General features: G+C 61.3%; 1 protein-coding gene across 4 annotated transcripts; it reads left to right on the forward strand.

The window, feature by feature from the left end:
- Window positions 1-3,022: 3,022 nt before the first annotated feature.
- Window positions 3,023-14,373, forward strand: FCER2 (Fc fragment of IgE receptor II). 4 transcript variants are annotated; one of them, XM_042928253.1, is made up of 11 exons: window positions 3,023-3,217; window positions 7,492-7,612; window positions 8,631-8,750; window positions 9,073-9,126; window positions 9,659-9,721; window positions 9,946-10,008; window positions 10,112-10,174; window positions 10,273-10,362; window positions 12,530-12,681; window positions 12,808-12,914; window positions 13,138-14,373. In XM_042928253.1, the coding sequence occupies exons 2-11, from the start codon at window positions 7,591-7,593 to the stop codon at window positions 13,274-13,276; spliced, it is 873 nt and encodes a 290-aa protein (XP_042784187.1). In that variant the 5' UTR covers window positions 3,023-3,217; window positions 7,492-7,590; the 3' UTR covers window positions 13,277-14,373. The 4 variants fall into 4 exon arrangements, with proteins under 4 accessions (XP_042784187.1, XP_042784188.1, XP_042784186.1 ...); XM_042928254.1 differs by lacking the exon at window positions 3,023-3,217 and adding an exon at window positions 6,812-7,042; XM_042928252.1 differs by lacking the exons at window positions 3,023-3,217; window positions 7,492-7,612 and adding an exon at window positions 7,799-7,972.
- The last annotated feature ends 412 nt before the right edge of the window (window positions 14,374-14,785 follow it).

Raw genomic sequence — 14,785 nt, forward strand, 5'->3', positions numbered from 1 at the left:
CCAGGGGCTTGTCTCCGTTCGGCACCTGTGGAAAGCTTTAGGAGCACGAGGCCCTAGGTAGGAGGATTGTGTTTATTCCCACTTCACAGATGGGGAAACTGAGGCCCGAGAGGATACAGTCAGTCCGCAGGGAAAGGGGGTGGAGCTGGAACGCCACCGGCCCTCTCCTCTGCCCACCCAGTGGGGGGTCGCCCAGTGGGGGGCAGTGACCAGATGTGTCCAGCAGGGGGCACACGCCTCCTGTGCCGGCCCAGCTGGAGAACCTTCGCGCAAAAGGGCCCGATGGAGTAGAAAAAGCAAACGATCTAGACCAAAGTCTTACGGGGCTGGGGGCCTGGTTCTTTGAGGGGCCGGGGACCTGGGGCCTGGATTTCTGAGTCCCTGAGGGGCTGGGAGCCATCCTTCAGCCTGGTCCCCACACGGTACCCTGTCCCCTCAAAGAACCGTGGACATTGTCAGAAAGAAATCCCCGAATCTCCCAGTGTGGGCCTGGAATGTTCTCAGGATTCCTGGGATGAGCTGGCTCAGCCCCCCAGTCATTGGGGATATGCTGGGATCTGGGGGGTGGTGTGGAGGTGCGGGCAGTGGGCCCCGGAAGGCCTTCTGAAGAAAGGATGTGGACAAGCCGACTTCTGGACCCCCTCATCCTGAGCCCCCCTCCAACCTCTCCCTCCATCCCAGCAACACACAGGGACAAAACCAGCTGGGCTCCAGACCCCAAGGCTCCAGGAAGATGAAAATGCAAATCCAGCCTTCTCCTGTCCCACATTGGCCTTCCCTCTTCCTGTTGACAAGGTCACTGCAGGGGTAGGGGTGGGGGGGGGGGAGCAAGGAGGGGTGTGAGTGAGTGGGGGGGGTGTGTGGCTGGGAGCTGGGGCTAGCCCTCTGGCCTCGCAGCTCCCAGTCCTGGGGAAGGTGCCCATTTAATGTAGGAGCTCAGGGCTGGGGAGAGGGGAGTGCAGAGGGTTGTTGGGGGGGGCGGGGAGGCCTCTGAGCCTGTGAGTGAGGAGTGAGTTCAGGACCAAATGAAGGTCAGGGGAGGGGGCTGGGCAGAAGATGGAGACGTAGGAAGTCAGCAGGGGTTGGGGGTGATTGAAGCCGAGGGGGGGTCATGGAGAGGCAGAGAGAAGTCCCTGAGGGGAAACTGAGGCATGCATGGGGGAGGGGAGGAGAGCAGAGGCAAACGGGAGGGCTGTTAGTGGAGGAGAGCTACTTTTTCCCCATCAGCCTCTCCTCTGGAACAGCAAAGGGGACCCTCGTGCGTGTCTGTGTGACCGTGTATGTCTGTGTCTGTCTGCACGTGTCCGTGGGCCTGGAACGTTCTCCGCGTGTCTGTGTGTTTCGTTTCTTTGTATGTTTCCGTGCGTTTATGGGCGGGGGCGGGGGGGGGTTGTGTTGGTACGTGCGATTGTGTTACTTGTGTCTCTGTGCACATGGGGTGTGTCTATCTTGTGTCTGTGGGGTGGCCACATTCGGACCTGTGTGTGTGTCCGTACCCCCGCGCCTACCTGTGCGTACGCCTCCTGCGATTCGTCGTGCGTGTGTCTGCGGTTAAGCCACGTAGGGACCGTCAGTCTCTCTGTACCTGCGTGCCTCTGCCGATGACGGTGTCACGTCACCCCGTGTGTGTGCGTGCCTCTGTGTGCCTGCGTGTTGGGGGCCCCCACCTGTACCCCTCACTCGGCTCTCACGTGAGCCCGACCCCGGTCCTGCAGAATTTCCACTTTCCCAGAACACTGGGGTCCTTCCTGCAGGAGGTGATAAGGCTTCCGTGCCTGTCAGGCAGGTGCGGGCCAGGACCCAAAGCCCGGTGCCCTCCTCCGTCGGGGAAACTGAGACCCAAAGAGGGCAGAGGCTGTGGAAGCCACGTGGCCAAGCTGTGGGAGGCCGCAGGGCAAGCCCCTCTCTGGGACCTGGGGCCTCTGGGAAAAGACTGAATGGATTTCCCCTGTCTGGGAGGGGGCAGGGCACCAGCTCAAGGCTTTGAGGTTGCAAAGCCCCGGGAGAGGGCCTCCGGCCGCCAGCGTGAAACAGAAGGAAAATCCAGCCTTCCCGAGGGGTCTGCTCAGACCTCACTTCACGTCCCTCAGGTTCAGAACCCTCCAGTCTAAACTAGCCCTTCTCCCCCACCCCACCCCCAAGACCCTGCTTTTCCAGCACCTAAGACTGTCCTGCGGATTTGTGAATTTTAAACTTGGTTTTTATGCTGCATCGTGGACGAACCGTGAGGGTGTCATGCTAAGTGAAAGGGACTAAACACCAAAGCACAGACCCTGTAGGATCCCAGTTAGATGCCGTCCCTAGAGGAGTCCCCTCCCCAGAGACAGGAAGTAGATGGCGGGAGCCAGGGGCTGGGCGAGGGCAGGGCGAGTTGGTGTTTCGGGGGGACGGAGTCTCAGTTTGGCAAGATGGAAAGTTCTAGAGACTGAGGGTAGGGATGGTGGCGCGATGTGAGTGTGCTTAACGCCACTGCAAATGATTCAAATGGTAAATTTTGTGTTCTGTATATTTTATCACGATGAAAAACCAAAACCTCCCTCGCAAGAACTGGGCCTTTGTTCTCCGAACCTGGCACTCAGTAGGTGCCCAAATAATGGTTGTTGAGTAAATGAAAGAGGAGAGGTCATCTGTCCCCAGCAGATGGAGGGACAGACAGAGACACAGAGAAAGCGTGTTCAAGACCGAAGCCAGCACCTTCTCTTTGTCTGTAAATCATGCTTCAAAGCAGTGGTTCTCAACTGGGGGTGATTCTGCCCCTCAGGAGGCATTCGGCGATGTCTGGAGACATTTTTGGCAGTCGTGACTAGGTAGAAGGGGGGACTACTACTGGCAGCCAGAGGCTAGAGGCCGGGGATGTTGCCAAAGACCCTGCAATCTACAGGACAGCCCCCCACCCCAACAACAAGGAATCATCCGGCCCCAGTGCCAACAGAACTGAGAATGAGAAACCCGGTTTTAAAGCCACCTCCTCCTGCAAGCCCTTTGGGATTTGACACACCCACTTCCCTCCCGCCCCACACACCCCCTCCTTCCTTTCTCCCTTTTGCAACACCAGGAGGGACCGATCAGGTGGGGAGAGCCGGGGGCTGGGCCACCAGGGTGGGGTTGGGGTCAGCGTGGATGTTCCTTCATCACATTGGAATAGAACGCGGGGCCCTGTCCTAGGTGCTGAGGTTCTAAATTTAGAGGTTGAGGCTCCTCTCCGCACAGAGCACAGGTGAGAGGGTTGGGGATCCGAACACCCTTGGGGGTGAGTTGGGGTTGAATAGCGTCGGGCCGGGGCCGGGGGGGGACCCGCCCGGGGATCGTTTGTGGTTGTTGCAGGACCCCTGACTCGTTCCTCCTGCGTCCAGATCCAGGTCTGTGCCGAGCAGGGACCGGGGCAGGGGGGACGAGGGGGGGGGCTGCCCCGGGCTCAAGGATCCCAAACGTGAAAGAAGAACTGACACCCTCGATGGGGGCCCACATCCGCACGGTTTCCTGTTTTTCCCTTGAAGTGAACAGAGCCCTGGGTCGATACCGCAGAAGGGAAGAGGGAGGGGTCAGTCGCGTGACAGGGTTTACTGCAGCCCTGAGTAGGGGGGGTTGAGATTTCACCCCCAAAGCATCCTCTTGTCTAAGTTCAGTCTTGGCAGGGACCCAGCTTCGCAGGAGCCGTGGAACCCTCCGGAAGGACACGGTGGAGACGGTGGGCACCAGTGTGGACGGGGGCTGGGCACCTGGGCTGCAGAGCTCTCAGAGGCTCAGGAACACCAAACCGCATCCCCACCCCATCCTCGATTCGACACCTCCTACCCCGTCCTGTGTCTTCACTGCCACCCAGCGAGGCTTCTTCCCAAACTTTCTCCTCTTCCTTCCTGTGTCCTCAGCACTAGGACAGCCCCGCTGTCTACCAGAGACTGTGACTGAGGCCCAGTCAATTGTTACGGCATCTTCCGGGTGCCCCCCCCCCCCACTCCATCCTCACCCATCACCAAAGCCCGTCTCTTCTCAAACCCGTCCGGTCATTCCCACAGCCACTGCCCCAGACACCTCCTCTGGTGCCTGGACCTGGTGACAGCTCCCCAGTGTCCCCACCCCCACCTGGCCCCATGATGACACTCAGGGTCCCCCCCCCCTCCCGCCGCCAGGGCTCCTGCTGCCTTCTGTCCACCCAGCAGCCCCAGTGACCTCTCTCTGGTGCCCACCTGACCACTCTCTTCCCTACAATGATCATCCCCTGTCCCTTGGCAAAACACGCCGTGTGTTCAAGTCCCCGCAAGTAGCCCAGATCGAGTTGAGAGGGACAGTCGGGGCCCTGAATGAACAGCCTCAACCCAACAGTCATTCAGGCAGTACACATGTACTGAGGGCCACCCCTCCATGCTGGAAACACAGTGTGACACATGAGGCAGCTTCGTGCCTGCTGTCCTGGAGTGCAAAGTCCAGGGGACATGTCAGGCCAGGCCCCTCCCCATCTGGTGGTTGCCCAGATGGGTCCCGGTGGGAAAGTGGGACACAGGGGCCCAAGTAGGCATCTTCCAGAGTGAGAGGCAGAGCATCAAGCCTGGAGGACGGAGGCAGCCCTTCCCGGCGTGGGGATTGGCCTGGGGTGTCCCCCAATCAAGAATGGGAAGAGGGTTAAGGATCAGAGGACACAGTTTAGGGAGGAAGGGCAGGGTGTGAGGTGTGCAGAAGTCCCCATAAGAAGTGGCTCAGTCGGTCAGGCGTCCGACTTTGGCTCAGGTCATGATCCCACGGTTCGTGGGTTCAAGCCCCACGTCGGGCTCTGTGCTGACAGCTCGGAGCCTGGAGCCTGCTTCCGATTCTGTGTCTCCCTCTCTCTCTGCTCCTCCCCCACTCCTGCTGTCTCTCTCTGTCTCTCAAAAATAAAATAAAAATATTAAAAAAAAAAGAAGAAGTCCCCATAAATCCAAGGCTAGGGGCACGGGGGTTAGGGCTGCTGACTTGGGGCCTGTGCTGCCTGGGTTCAAATCCCGGCATTGCCACTTATGAGCTGTGCAACTTTGGACAAGTTACCTAACCTCTCTGCGCCCCCACATTCTTCACCAAGAAGGCAGCATTAGGAACAAAAGCATCTACCTCATAACGAGCGAACGTTAAATGTTTCGATGCACCTGGGACACCGGGAACTGTCCCCCCCCCCCCCAACTCCCTGGCCCACACTGGTATTAAATTCAACCCTGTAACAAAATTGTTACTATTTGACCAGAATGTTATCTCATGGATCTTTCTGTTTCTCCCCTACCTCCGGGCTCCCTCCTGGCTCATCCCTCTCTCTTTCTCTCTCCTTTTCTTCCCTCTTCACTGCCACAGTGGTATAATGACTTAGCCACATTAGTTCAGTCCTGGCTCTCCCACTTCCTTCCTCCGGCACTCTGGGAATGTGGCTTAGCCTCTCTGGACCTCAGTTTTGCTCACCTGCCTAATGGAGATAATAATAGGACGGACTTTACCCGGTGGTGGGGAGCCTCAGGGGCGGCCATGCGTGTAATATGGGTAACCAGGTGGCAAGCCCATAATTAGGCCTGTGAAAATAGAAGCCGTGGGTGGGCCTGCTTTCAGAAGAAAACTGTCTCCCCAGGCCAAGGTCCTCACCACCGCCCGCGGCCCCGCCGGCCCCTCCAACCCGCCCCAGTGGACCAGGACAGCGACGCCGTTCTCAGCGAATGTGAGTGCGAGATACGTGTGAGTGGGTGGGCGTGCGACTGCGTGTCTGCGTGTGAATGTGGGAGCACGCGTGTGACCCTCTGTGCGTGTGCGTGTGCGTTGGGGCCGGCAGTGGGACGTGGACGTTGAAGGTTCCTTGGAAGCAGCGGCCTCGGGGCTGGGTCTCAAGGGACAGAAGGGCGGTGGGCAGCGGGCAGCGTGGACAGAATCGGCAGTCGCGAGGGATCCTGGGTTGGGGCAGTTGAAGCCAGCGCCTGGCATGACCGAGAAAAACAGATGAGCTTGGTGGGTGCACCGGGGGCTGATCGTGCAAACCCCGGAGGGCCGCGGAAAGCCGTCCGCAGGGCTGGGAGCTCCTAAGTCAGAAAGACGGCCCGGCATCAGGACCCTGCCCCCTGGCACTTACTGGCAGACACCCATCAGGAGGCCGTGTCCCCAGGTGGTTGAGCGAATAGGTTCCGATGTCACCTGTCCTGGGTTCAAGTCCCCGTTCTACCATCGTGTGGCATGGACAAATTACTTACCGCCTCGGGGCCTCAGTTTCCCCAGCTCCCCACCAGCAGGTTAACCGAGCGCCTGCTGCGTGCCACGCCCATCGTGCTTCATCCAGTGGGCTTGGCACGGTCACCCCTCGTTGACAGATGAGCAAACTTAAGTCGCTCGTCCTGGGAGAAGCCGGGACTCAGCCCCCAGTCTGTCCAGCTTGGGCTCAGGCATGTTTGGCTGCAGGATGGTCACGCCTCTGGCCTCTCCCATGGTGGCACAAGGGCCAGTTGGAGCTGCCGTTAATCAGAGCCTGGTCACTCCCCACATCCACCTCCCCGGGGCTCAGAGAGGGGAAGCATATTGCCCATGGTCCTACGGCAAGAGAGGCAGCCTGTAACCAAACCCGCCCTCTTTGGCACAAAATAGATGCTCGAAAGACTTTGGGGCGCCTGGGTGGCTCCCTCGGTTAAGCCTCTGACTCCTGATTTCGGCTCAGGTCATGATCTCACGGTTCATGGGCTCGAGCCCCGCGTCAGGCTCTGCGCTGGCAGTGTGGAGCCTGCTGGGGATTCTCTCTCTCCCTCTCTCCCTCTCTCTCTCTGCCCCTCCCTGCTCACTCCCTCTCTCTCTCTCAAAATAAACAAATAAACTTAAAAACATTTTTTTTTAAAAAGTCAAGAGACTTTAAAGATGCCTTGGGCACATTGCAGAAGAGGAAGCTGAGGTCTGGTGACGGAGTTTCTGCACCGCCCAGCAAGGCCTGGCACACAGCAGGTGCCTGATAAGTGTTTAGGATCTGAAGACCCACTGTGCGCGCACGGCATCTTGCCGAGACACTCACCTACGTTGTCATCTCATTTGATCCTACCTCGACCTCGTGAGTTGGGTACGAGCATCCCTCCCATTCTATAGAGGGGACACTGACACTCGGGAAGGTTGAGTCCCAAGCCACGTTGGCAACCGGCGGTGACAGCAGCAAGCTGATGATGATATTTGTGGGGCGACGGACCAGCCCTTGATCGAAGCACCTGACACATCCGTGAAGGGCACGTCACCACCCTGTGGTGCGGGTGTTATTGGCGTTTTATGGATGAGGCGGTTGGTTTTGAGGTTCGGTCACTCGCTGCATTTATGAGGCACCTGCCGTGTACCCGGCCCGCGTCGGCTCTGGGGCGCCCACCTCTGGTCTCAGGCCTGTGTCTCCCAGTGAAATGCCGCGCTGACTCCTGGTCACGGACGAAACAAAATCAGCCAATGGTCACCGAGCTCCTCGAGTCCCAGACGCTGTCCCGCGCCCGTAACCAGAGCCTGACGTCTAACCTTAATGCTCCTCAGAACCCGGATCCCGGCCAGAGCCACGACTACACCCGCTAAGTGGGCTGCCTTGGGAGGTGGTGAGCAGCCTGTCACTGGGAGAATCCAAGCAGGGCGGCCATGGAGGAACATGTCTACTCAGGTGAGAGGGCTCTCTGGAGCTGACCCTGGCAAAACCGAGCACCCGGCCTCCTGCCTTCCACCCAGGAGAGGAGAGGGGTTCCTGGGTCTCTCTCTGGGGAGAAGGCCCAGCAAGGGGTGAGGGGGAGGTGAGCCCCGACTGGCCTTCTGGGCACAGAGCCAAGCAGGAGGGGGAAGCCGCAGGCCCCTCCCTGCCCTGACTCAACGCCCTCCAACAAAAAAAAATCGGCTCTAGCTCGGGTGCTGGGAGCCCGATAGATTTGGAAGTAGGACGGGGACTCAGAGCAAGCAGAATCCAGCACGATGAATCCTCACGGTCAGGGTGAGGGCAGGGGGCCCGGACCCACGGTGGGGAGTCAAGGTAGAGTCCTGGGGGCCCCAGGGATTGTGGTGAGGCTCCGGGGGGTCTGACATCCGGGGAAAAGGCTGGGGAAGGGCTTGGATATGGAGGAAGAACACAGACCCAGCGTCCTGGGTTTAGAGAAGGGGTGCGGGGTGGAGGACAGCCACAGGGTGAGGGCAGGAGGTCCAAGCGGAAGGAGGACCCAGCTTCCTGGGCATGAGGCTGGAGCTCGAGCGTTGGTGTGTGAGGGCGTAAGGGAAGAGGGTCACAGCGAGAGCTGGGTGGCAGTCGGCCACCTGATGGGGGACCACGGAGGGAGGGTCTCAGCTCCCGGCCCCCCACCCCGGGCTGCCTTTCTGGATGGTGCCCTGGCCCCAAGTCAGGCTTGCTGACCACTGGCGTGTGGGCGGAAGGGCTGGACGGGCGGAGGGACAGATTCAGAGATGCACAGACGCAGAGATGGATGGAGTCGGGGTGGGGGGGCACCGGTGGGGCATGAAGGCGGCATGTGGGGAAGATGTGCGGAGCAGGCTGGGGGTCCACTGAGACCCACGGCTTTAGTGTGGGCTCTGGACAGTCTCCCAGGACTTAGGGGCTGTGGGTGACGGGGAGACAGGCAGAGCCAAGCCCCGTCTCACGCTGCACCCCCTGGCGCTCCCCCCTCAACGCCCGGCAGAGTTCCCAAACCTTCCCGGAAGGCGGCGGCGGTGCTGTGGGCAAGGGACCCAGATGGCACTGTTGGGGCTGGTGACCGTCATGCTGTGGGCCGGGCTGCTGACCCTGCTTCTCTTCTGGCGTGAGGACACCCCCAGCCCCATGCGGCCCCTCTCTTGTGCTCTCTCCCAGAACCCCACTTTTAGATGCTGGGACGTCACGCCTCTCCGAGTCCAATTTCCCCATCGTGCCTCCCACCTTGTCCCCAGCGGCCCCCTCCCGAGGCCCTCTGTCCCCCCCCACCCGAGAGCTCCCCACCCCGTCCAGCGTCTCTGTTTCCCATCCTTTCTGTGCCTCCCGAGTGGTATATACCCAAGGCCTCCCTCCCCAGCTGACAGGTGGGGGGGAGGGTGTGGTCGGGGTTCTTGAAAACGTCTTCGCCCCTCCTCTTCTCCCCTCCCCAGACTGGGACGCTGTACAGAATCTGAAACAGCTGGAAGAAACCGCTGCCCAGAACGGTAGGGGGGGAGGGGCGGGGGGAGAGGAGGCAGGGAGGGGGGTTCTCGTCCTGCTTCGGCCACTGGCCACTGTGGGACGTGGGAGAAGGACTGGGCTCCAGTATCCCCTGCCAGGAAGTGGGGGTCAGCCTGCATTGCCCCCTCCCCTTGGGGTGAAAACCCGGAGCCTCTGGGAGAGACGGGGGCTCTACGAGGTGTCTGATGGGCTGTTACGTAATGGCTCCAGGCCTCGGTTCCCTCACCTGTAAAGTGGGCATCATTTCAGGGTATCGAGGCAGAAACGAGCTGAGACTTGGTGAAGCATTTAGACCTGCCTCCAGTGAGCTTTCAGGAAACGCCGGCTGCTTTTACGTTGCGTTCTGGGTGGGGGGAGGGTACACGTGTTCATCCTATTCTTGCCTGCGTCTTCCTCGGTACCTTGTCCCCAAAATGAAAATGTGAGGGGACCCTGCACTCGGGGCCAGGGAGGGGAAGGATTTGAGGACGTGCCTTCCTGGTTCCTGAGGACACATCGTCTTTCCTGCGGTCCCAGTCTCTCAGGTTGCCAAGGACTTGGAAAGACACAGAGGGGATGAGATGGCCCAGAAATCCCAGGGTGAGTGATGTCAGCTCAGGTCGAGGAGGAGGAGTGGGGTGGGGGTGGGGGAGCCTGGATTAACATGTGGACAGAGTGCTCTAGGCCACCTGTGAATGGCAAAGTGAGCAGGGGACCCCGAAGACAGAGGCGAGAAGGACAAAGGGGCCAGCGGGGGAGCTGAGGGGGGGGCAGGGGCGGCCCTGAGGACCTGCTTACCACTGAGCCCCCTCCCCTGCACCCAGCTGCCCAGGTGTCACAGAACATGGAGGAAATCCAAGCTGAACAGAAAAGAATGAAAGCTCAGGGTGAGAGGCTGCTGGGGACAGGGGTCCTAGAGCTGGGAGGGACCGTGAGGCTGGGGGCCGGGCTCGGGGACTCCCAGCCCTGACCCCAGCCCGGCCCCGTCAGACTCTGAGCTCTCCCGGAACCTGGATGGACTTCGTTCGGACCTGAGCAACCTCAAGTCCCAGAGTGAGCCTTGGGAGGGGACGGGGTAGAGGGTGGAGGGGGGGGCGGGGGGCGCGCTCCAAGCTCGTCTCTGACCACCGTCCCCCACCCGATCACCCGAGGCTTGAACGAGAGGCGCACAGCCTTGCACTCATTGGAAAGGCTCCAGCAGGAGGTGGTAAAGCTGTGGATTGAGCTCCACGTGTCCAACGGTGAGTGCGCTTGTGAGTCTGGGCCTGTGGTGTGCCGGGGCGTGCGAGCGACGGGACGGGTGTGGGGGGATGTGTGCTAGAGGGCTGCACGTGACAGCGTGGACGGGTGTGGGCTTATGTGTGCGGCAGGGTCCATGGGGGACACGCGGCAGTTTCTCTCTGAGTCCAGCCGCCTCTCTCCACGGAACTGGAGCGGGGGGGGGGGGGGGGGGGGGGGAGCTCGCACGCTTTTTTCCCTCCTTCAGGTCGAAGCTTCCCTGTGTGTCACCATCTCTGGGTTCACTTTGCTTCTCCTTCCTCTGCCCCTCGTGGCTCAGAAGAGGGTCATCAGTAGGACGCCCTCAGCCACAGCCCTCCCAGAAGATTGTCTGACCAGCCACGGGGCTCAAGGGGGTGGGTCCCCTCTGCAGAGACGGGGCAATGCTGGTGGTGACAAGGCTTGGGGTGAGGGGTGGCCCCGGCAGGCTTCAGGAAGAGCAGAAGTCCCGTCAGCGTGCCTTCAACCTGGGACAGGAACCCGGGCGCTCCCCACCCCCACCCTTGATTTTTGACTTTCCACCCCTGGGAAGCCCCTGCTGCTCTAGTTGGCGAAGAGAAGAGGAAGGTTCTGTGCTTGGTGTGGAGTGCAGCCCCCCGGGACATGCCGTGGCTGTGGGAATCCCAGCCAGAAACCCGGAAGTGGTCCCTCTGGGGAGGGCTCTGGGCCACGTTCATGTGGATGGATGACCTCCCAGTTCCTACCCGGTCCCTGGGGTGACCTGGGGGCTGAGGCCGGCTCCAGGGCTGTCTCTTGATGGGGACACAGGCAGGGTACCTCCCTCCAGGTTTTCTTCAAGTGCCCAGGGATACCCCCTTCCGGTTTTAATGTTCCCCACCCCCCTGCACCAGTGGCCACATACTGGTTACTGGCCCATGTGTGAGAAACACATCCAGCTTTGATCCCCCAGAGGTTGGGGACCCCAGGTCTCTTTTAAAAATTCCTCCAAAGCTCTGGAGCCCTCTCTGCACGTCATTCCAAGAAAAGCTGTTTTCAATCAAGAGTGAGTCAACCCAGTAACAGTGGGTTTAACCCCCCATCTGGGAGTCCTGGGTGGGAGGTGTGGTGACAGTGCCTAAGAGTTTCTCCGGGATGTGGACAAGAGGAGACAGAGACCAAGGTGGCCCCAGGTCAAGGCCATGAGGACCCAGCCCTCCCTAAGCTCTCCTGCTCGGTCCCTCCAACTAGACAGAAATCATCGCATTTTCCCCAAATCTGGTCAACAAGGCTGGTTTTGGGGGTGCCGGTAGCAATGGCCACCAGGGTTGTCACTGGAGCTGTTGGTGGGGACAATACAAGGGGACCATGATGCTGGCAACCGTGGCCTCGCCAGGTCGGCCCTGGTGATTAAGCCGTGGCTGGTGTGAAGACGGTGTTGGCCGTGCTGGTGGCAGTGGAGAGAGGTTGCTGGCGATCCTGGGTCCCCCCGGGGATGGCGGTGGGACTGAAGGTGCCGCTGAGAGCGGTGGGGTTGGTGGCCATGGTGCTGGTGGTTGACACGCTTCTGACCGCGAACGTGTTTGTGGTGATGGCGTCAGTGGTCGAGGGGCCACGGGCCACAGAGCTGGTGACGTGGTGATGCCGCGGGTCTCTTTGTGGGGCTGATGCTGGCAGAGGCCAAAGAGTTGCTGGCCAAGAGGTGTCTACGATGACGGTGTCGGTGACAGGCATGGGGGGGGGGGGTGGAGGGGCGATATTTGTGGCAACGGTGCCGGCAGCCGAGGTGTTCCCGCCGGGCGGCTGGTCTGGCCGGGAAGAGGGGCAACCTGCAAGTTGGTCTGCTTTCAGCCCGGACCCCAAGAGTGACCCCAGGAGAGACGCTGCCACCCACCCTGCCTATTGTCCCCACGGTGCCGGCCACGGCGCCGGCCACAGCGCCCGCCACGGCACCGGCCACAACATCCGCCACCGCGCCGGCCACAGCGCCCGCCACGGTGCCGGCCACAGAGCCCGCCACGGCGCCGGCCACAGAGCCCGCCACGGCACCGGCCACAACGTCCGCCACCGCGCCGGCCACAGCGCCCGCCACGGTGCTGGCCACGTCCGCCACGGCGCCGGCCACAGCGCCCGCCACGGCGCCCTCCACGGTGCCCACCACGGCCGCACCCCTGAGCCTCTCCTCCGCCCCAGGCTCCACGTGTAACACGTGCCCCGAGAACTGGGTCAACTTCCAGAGGAAGTGCTACTACTTCGGCGAGGGCGCCAAGAAGTGGATCCAGGCCCGGTTTGCCTGCAGCAAACTGCAAGGGCGGCTGGTCAGCATCCACAGCCAAGAGGAGCAGGTGGGCGGGGCTCTGCAGAGGGCGTGGCCAGCAGGGGGCGGGGATCCCACCGCGATCTCTTGTGCGGTGGGGGTGGGGACCCCAGGCACAACCCCGCAGCCCCTCCAGCCCCGTCCTGCTCCCCAGGACTTCCTGGCCAAACGCGCCAACAGGAAGGGCACCTGGATTGGCCTTCGGGACCTGGACATAGAGGGGGAGTTTATCTGGATGGATGAGAACCCCCTGAACTACAGGTGAGGCCCAGACTCCGACGGGGGGGGGGGGGGGGGTGCCTGTCCGCAGTGGTCGGGTTGAGGGGAGGGGATGTGGGCAGCCGGTGTCCCTGGACTGCAGGGCGTGGGGAGTGGGGATCCAGAGATGCGGGGAGGGGCCCAGACCCTGAGGGATGCGTCTGGCCGAAGGCAGTAGGGCTCCTGCCCCGGATCCCATCCTCTGACCTGAAGTCTTCTGCTCCAGCAACTGGCGGCCGGGGGAACCCAACAACCAGGGCCAGGGCGAGGACTGCGTGATGATGCAGGGCTCCGGGCAGTGGAACGATGCCTTCTGTGGCAGCCGGCTGGACGGCTGGGTGTGTGACCGGCTGGCCACATGCTGACCGCCCCTCCCCGGCCACCTCGGCCCCCTCCCTGGGGTTCCCCGGGAGGTCCTGGGAGATGCAGACCCTGATGGCCCCCTGCCCACCTGCCAGGTGCACCCCTGCGTTGCTCCCCCAGCTCAGACACAGGAGCAGCTGGGCCCACGGCGGGGCCCGCAGCCGCGGCCTGGATGCCTGTTTTGTGGCTAAGGCCCCAGCATCCCTTTCTCCTGCCCAAGAGGAAGAAGGGCTGTTGACCCCTCCCCGGCTCCTGCCAATGCCCCTGAGGGCCTGTCCCTTACTCCTCAGCCCAGCAGGCTGTCACCATGTCCCTGCCTTCAAGGGCTCAGAGTACCCACCTCGAGAACTCTCCAGAGAGCCTCAGACCCCTGTGAGCTTCCTCTGTCGGGCCGCCCCGCAGTCTGCTGGAGTCAGGACCATACCCCCACCCCACCCCTGGCCTCCCCAGAAGCAGCCCCCGTGTCTTAGCACCCCAGGGAGAGGTCCCCGGCTCAGGCAGCCAGTCCCCTTGCCCCCAGCCCATGTCAATAAAATGGGGGCGAAGATGGCCCCATCTCAGAAGCCTCCAGGTGTGGAAGCCGGGAGTTCCAGAACCTGGTGCCTGAGTCCGTCTCTGAGTATCCAGAACAGCTGAAGCAGCAATTGTATCTCTCCACCGTTTCCCCTCTACTTTATTACAAGCAGCATGTACTAGGCAGGGCTGGAGACAAAGACTCTGGGATCTAATGGAGCAGAGAACACCCTAGATGCCTAAAAATACCACAGGGCAGGGCAGTGGGCTGGTCCCCCCGCCTAGGCTGCTGGCTGGAGGGCACAAGCTCACGCATGGGAAGTGCTGAATGGACCTGGTATACAGAAGGCACTCAGTAAATGCTAGCAGGCCCAGGGTGGCCTGGCCACCCAGGTCCAAAGGTGCTGGTATGACTCTGACACAGGTTTTGAAAGAAACAGGTGGCACCAGCCCTGCACCAGAGGCTGAGGAGGGAGGCGGGCCAGGATCACAGGACACCCCTCGTTAAACTCCTCGCCTACTCACCCCACCCCCAGCTCCCGGCCTAGGAAGAAAGAACCAGGGGTGCCTGGGTGGCTCACTTGGTGAAGGGTCTGGCTTCGGCTCAGGTCATGACCTCACAGTTCGCAGGTTCAAGCCCCGCATCGGTTTGTGCTGAGGGCGGAGCCTGGAACCTGCTTCCGATTCTGTCTCTGTCTCTCTCTCTCTCTGCCCCTCCCCTGCTTACACTCTCTCTCTCTTTCTAAAAATAAATCAACATTAAAAAAAGAAAAGGAAGAACCAGATGGCTCACGTGATTCTCAAGCCTCCTGGAGGGGAATCCGTGGGGGGAGGACCACACTGGACCACCTTGGACCTGGGAGTCAGGGGCCCGGGCCTAGGCGGCTGGGGAGGGCCCTTCAGTGGCACCCAGGAGACCTGGGGCCGGGAAAGGGCAGGGATAGAGCTCGTCCTAGGTCACCTGTTACCAAGCCATTGTCCCTCCCACCCACCCCCCC

Source organism: Panthera leo, chromosome A2, assembly GCF_018350215.1.
Source record: "Panthera leo isolate Ple1 chromosome A2, P.leo_Ple1_pat1.1, whole genome shotgun sequence".
Classification (NCBI taxonomy): domain Eukaryota; kingdom Metazoa; phylum Chordata; class Mammalia; order Carnivora; family Felidae; genus Panthera; species Panthera leo.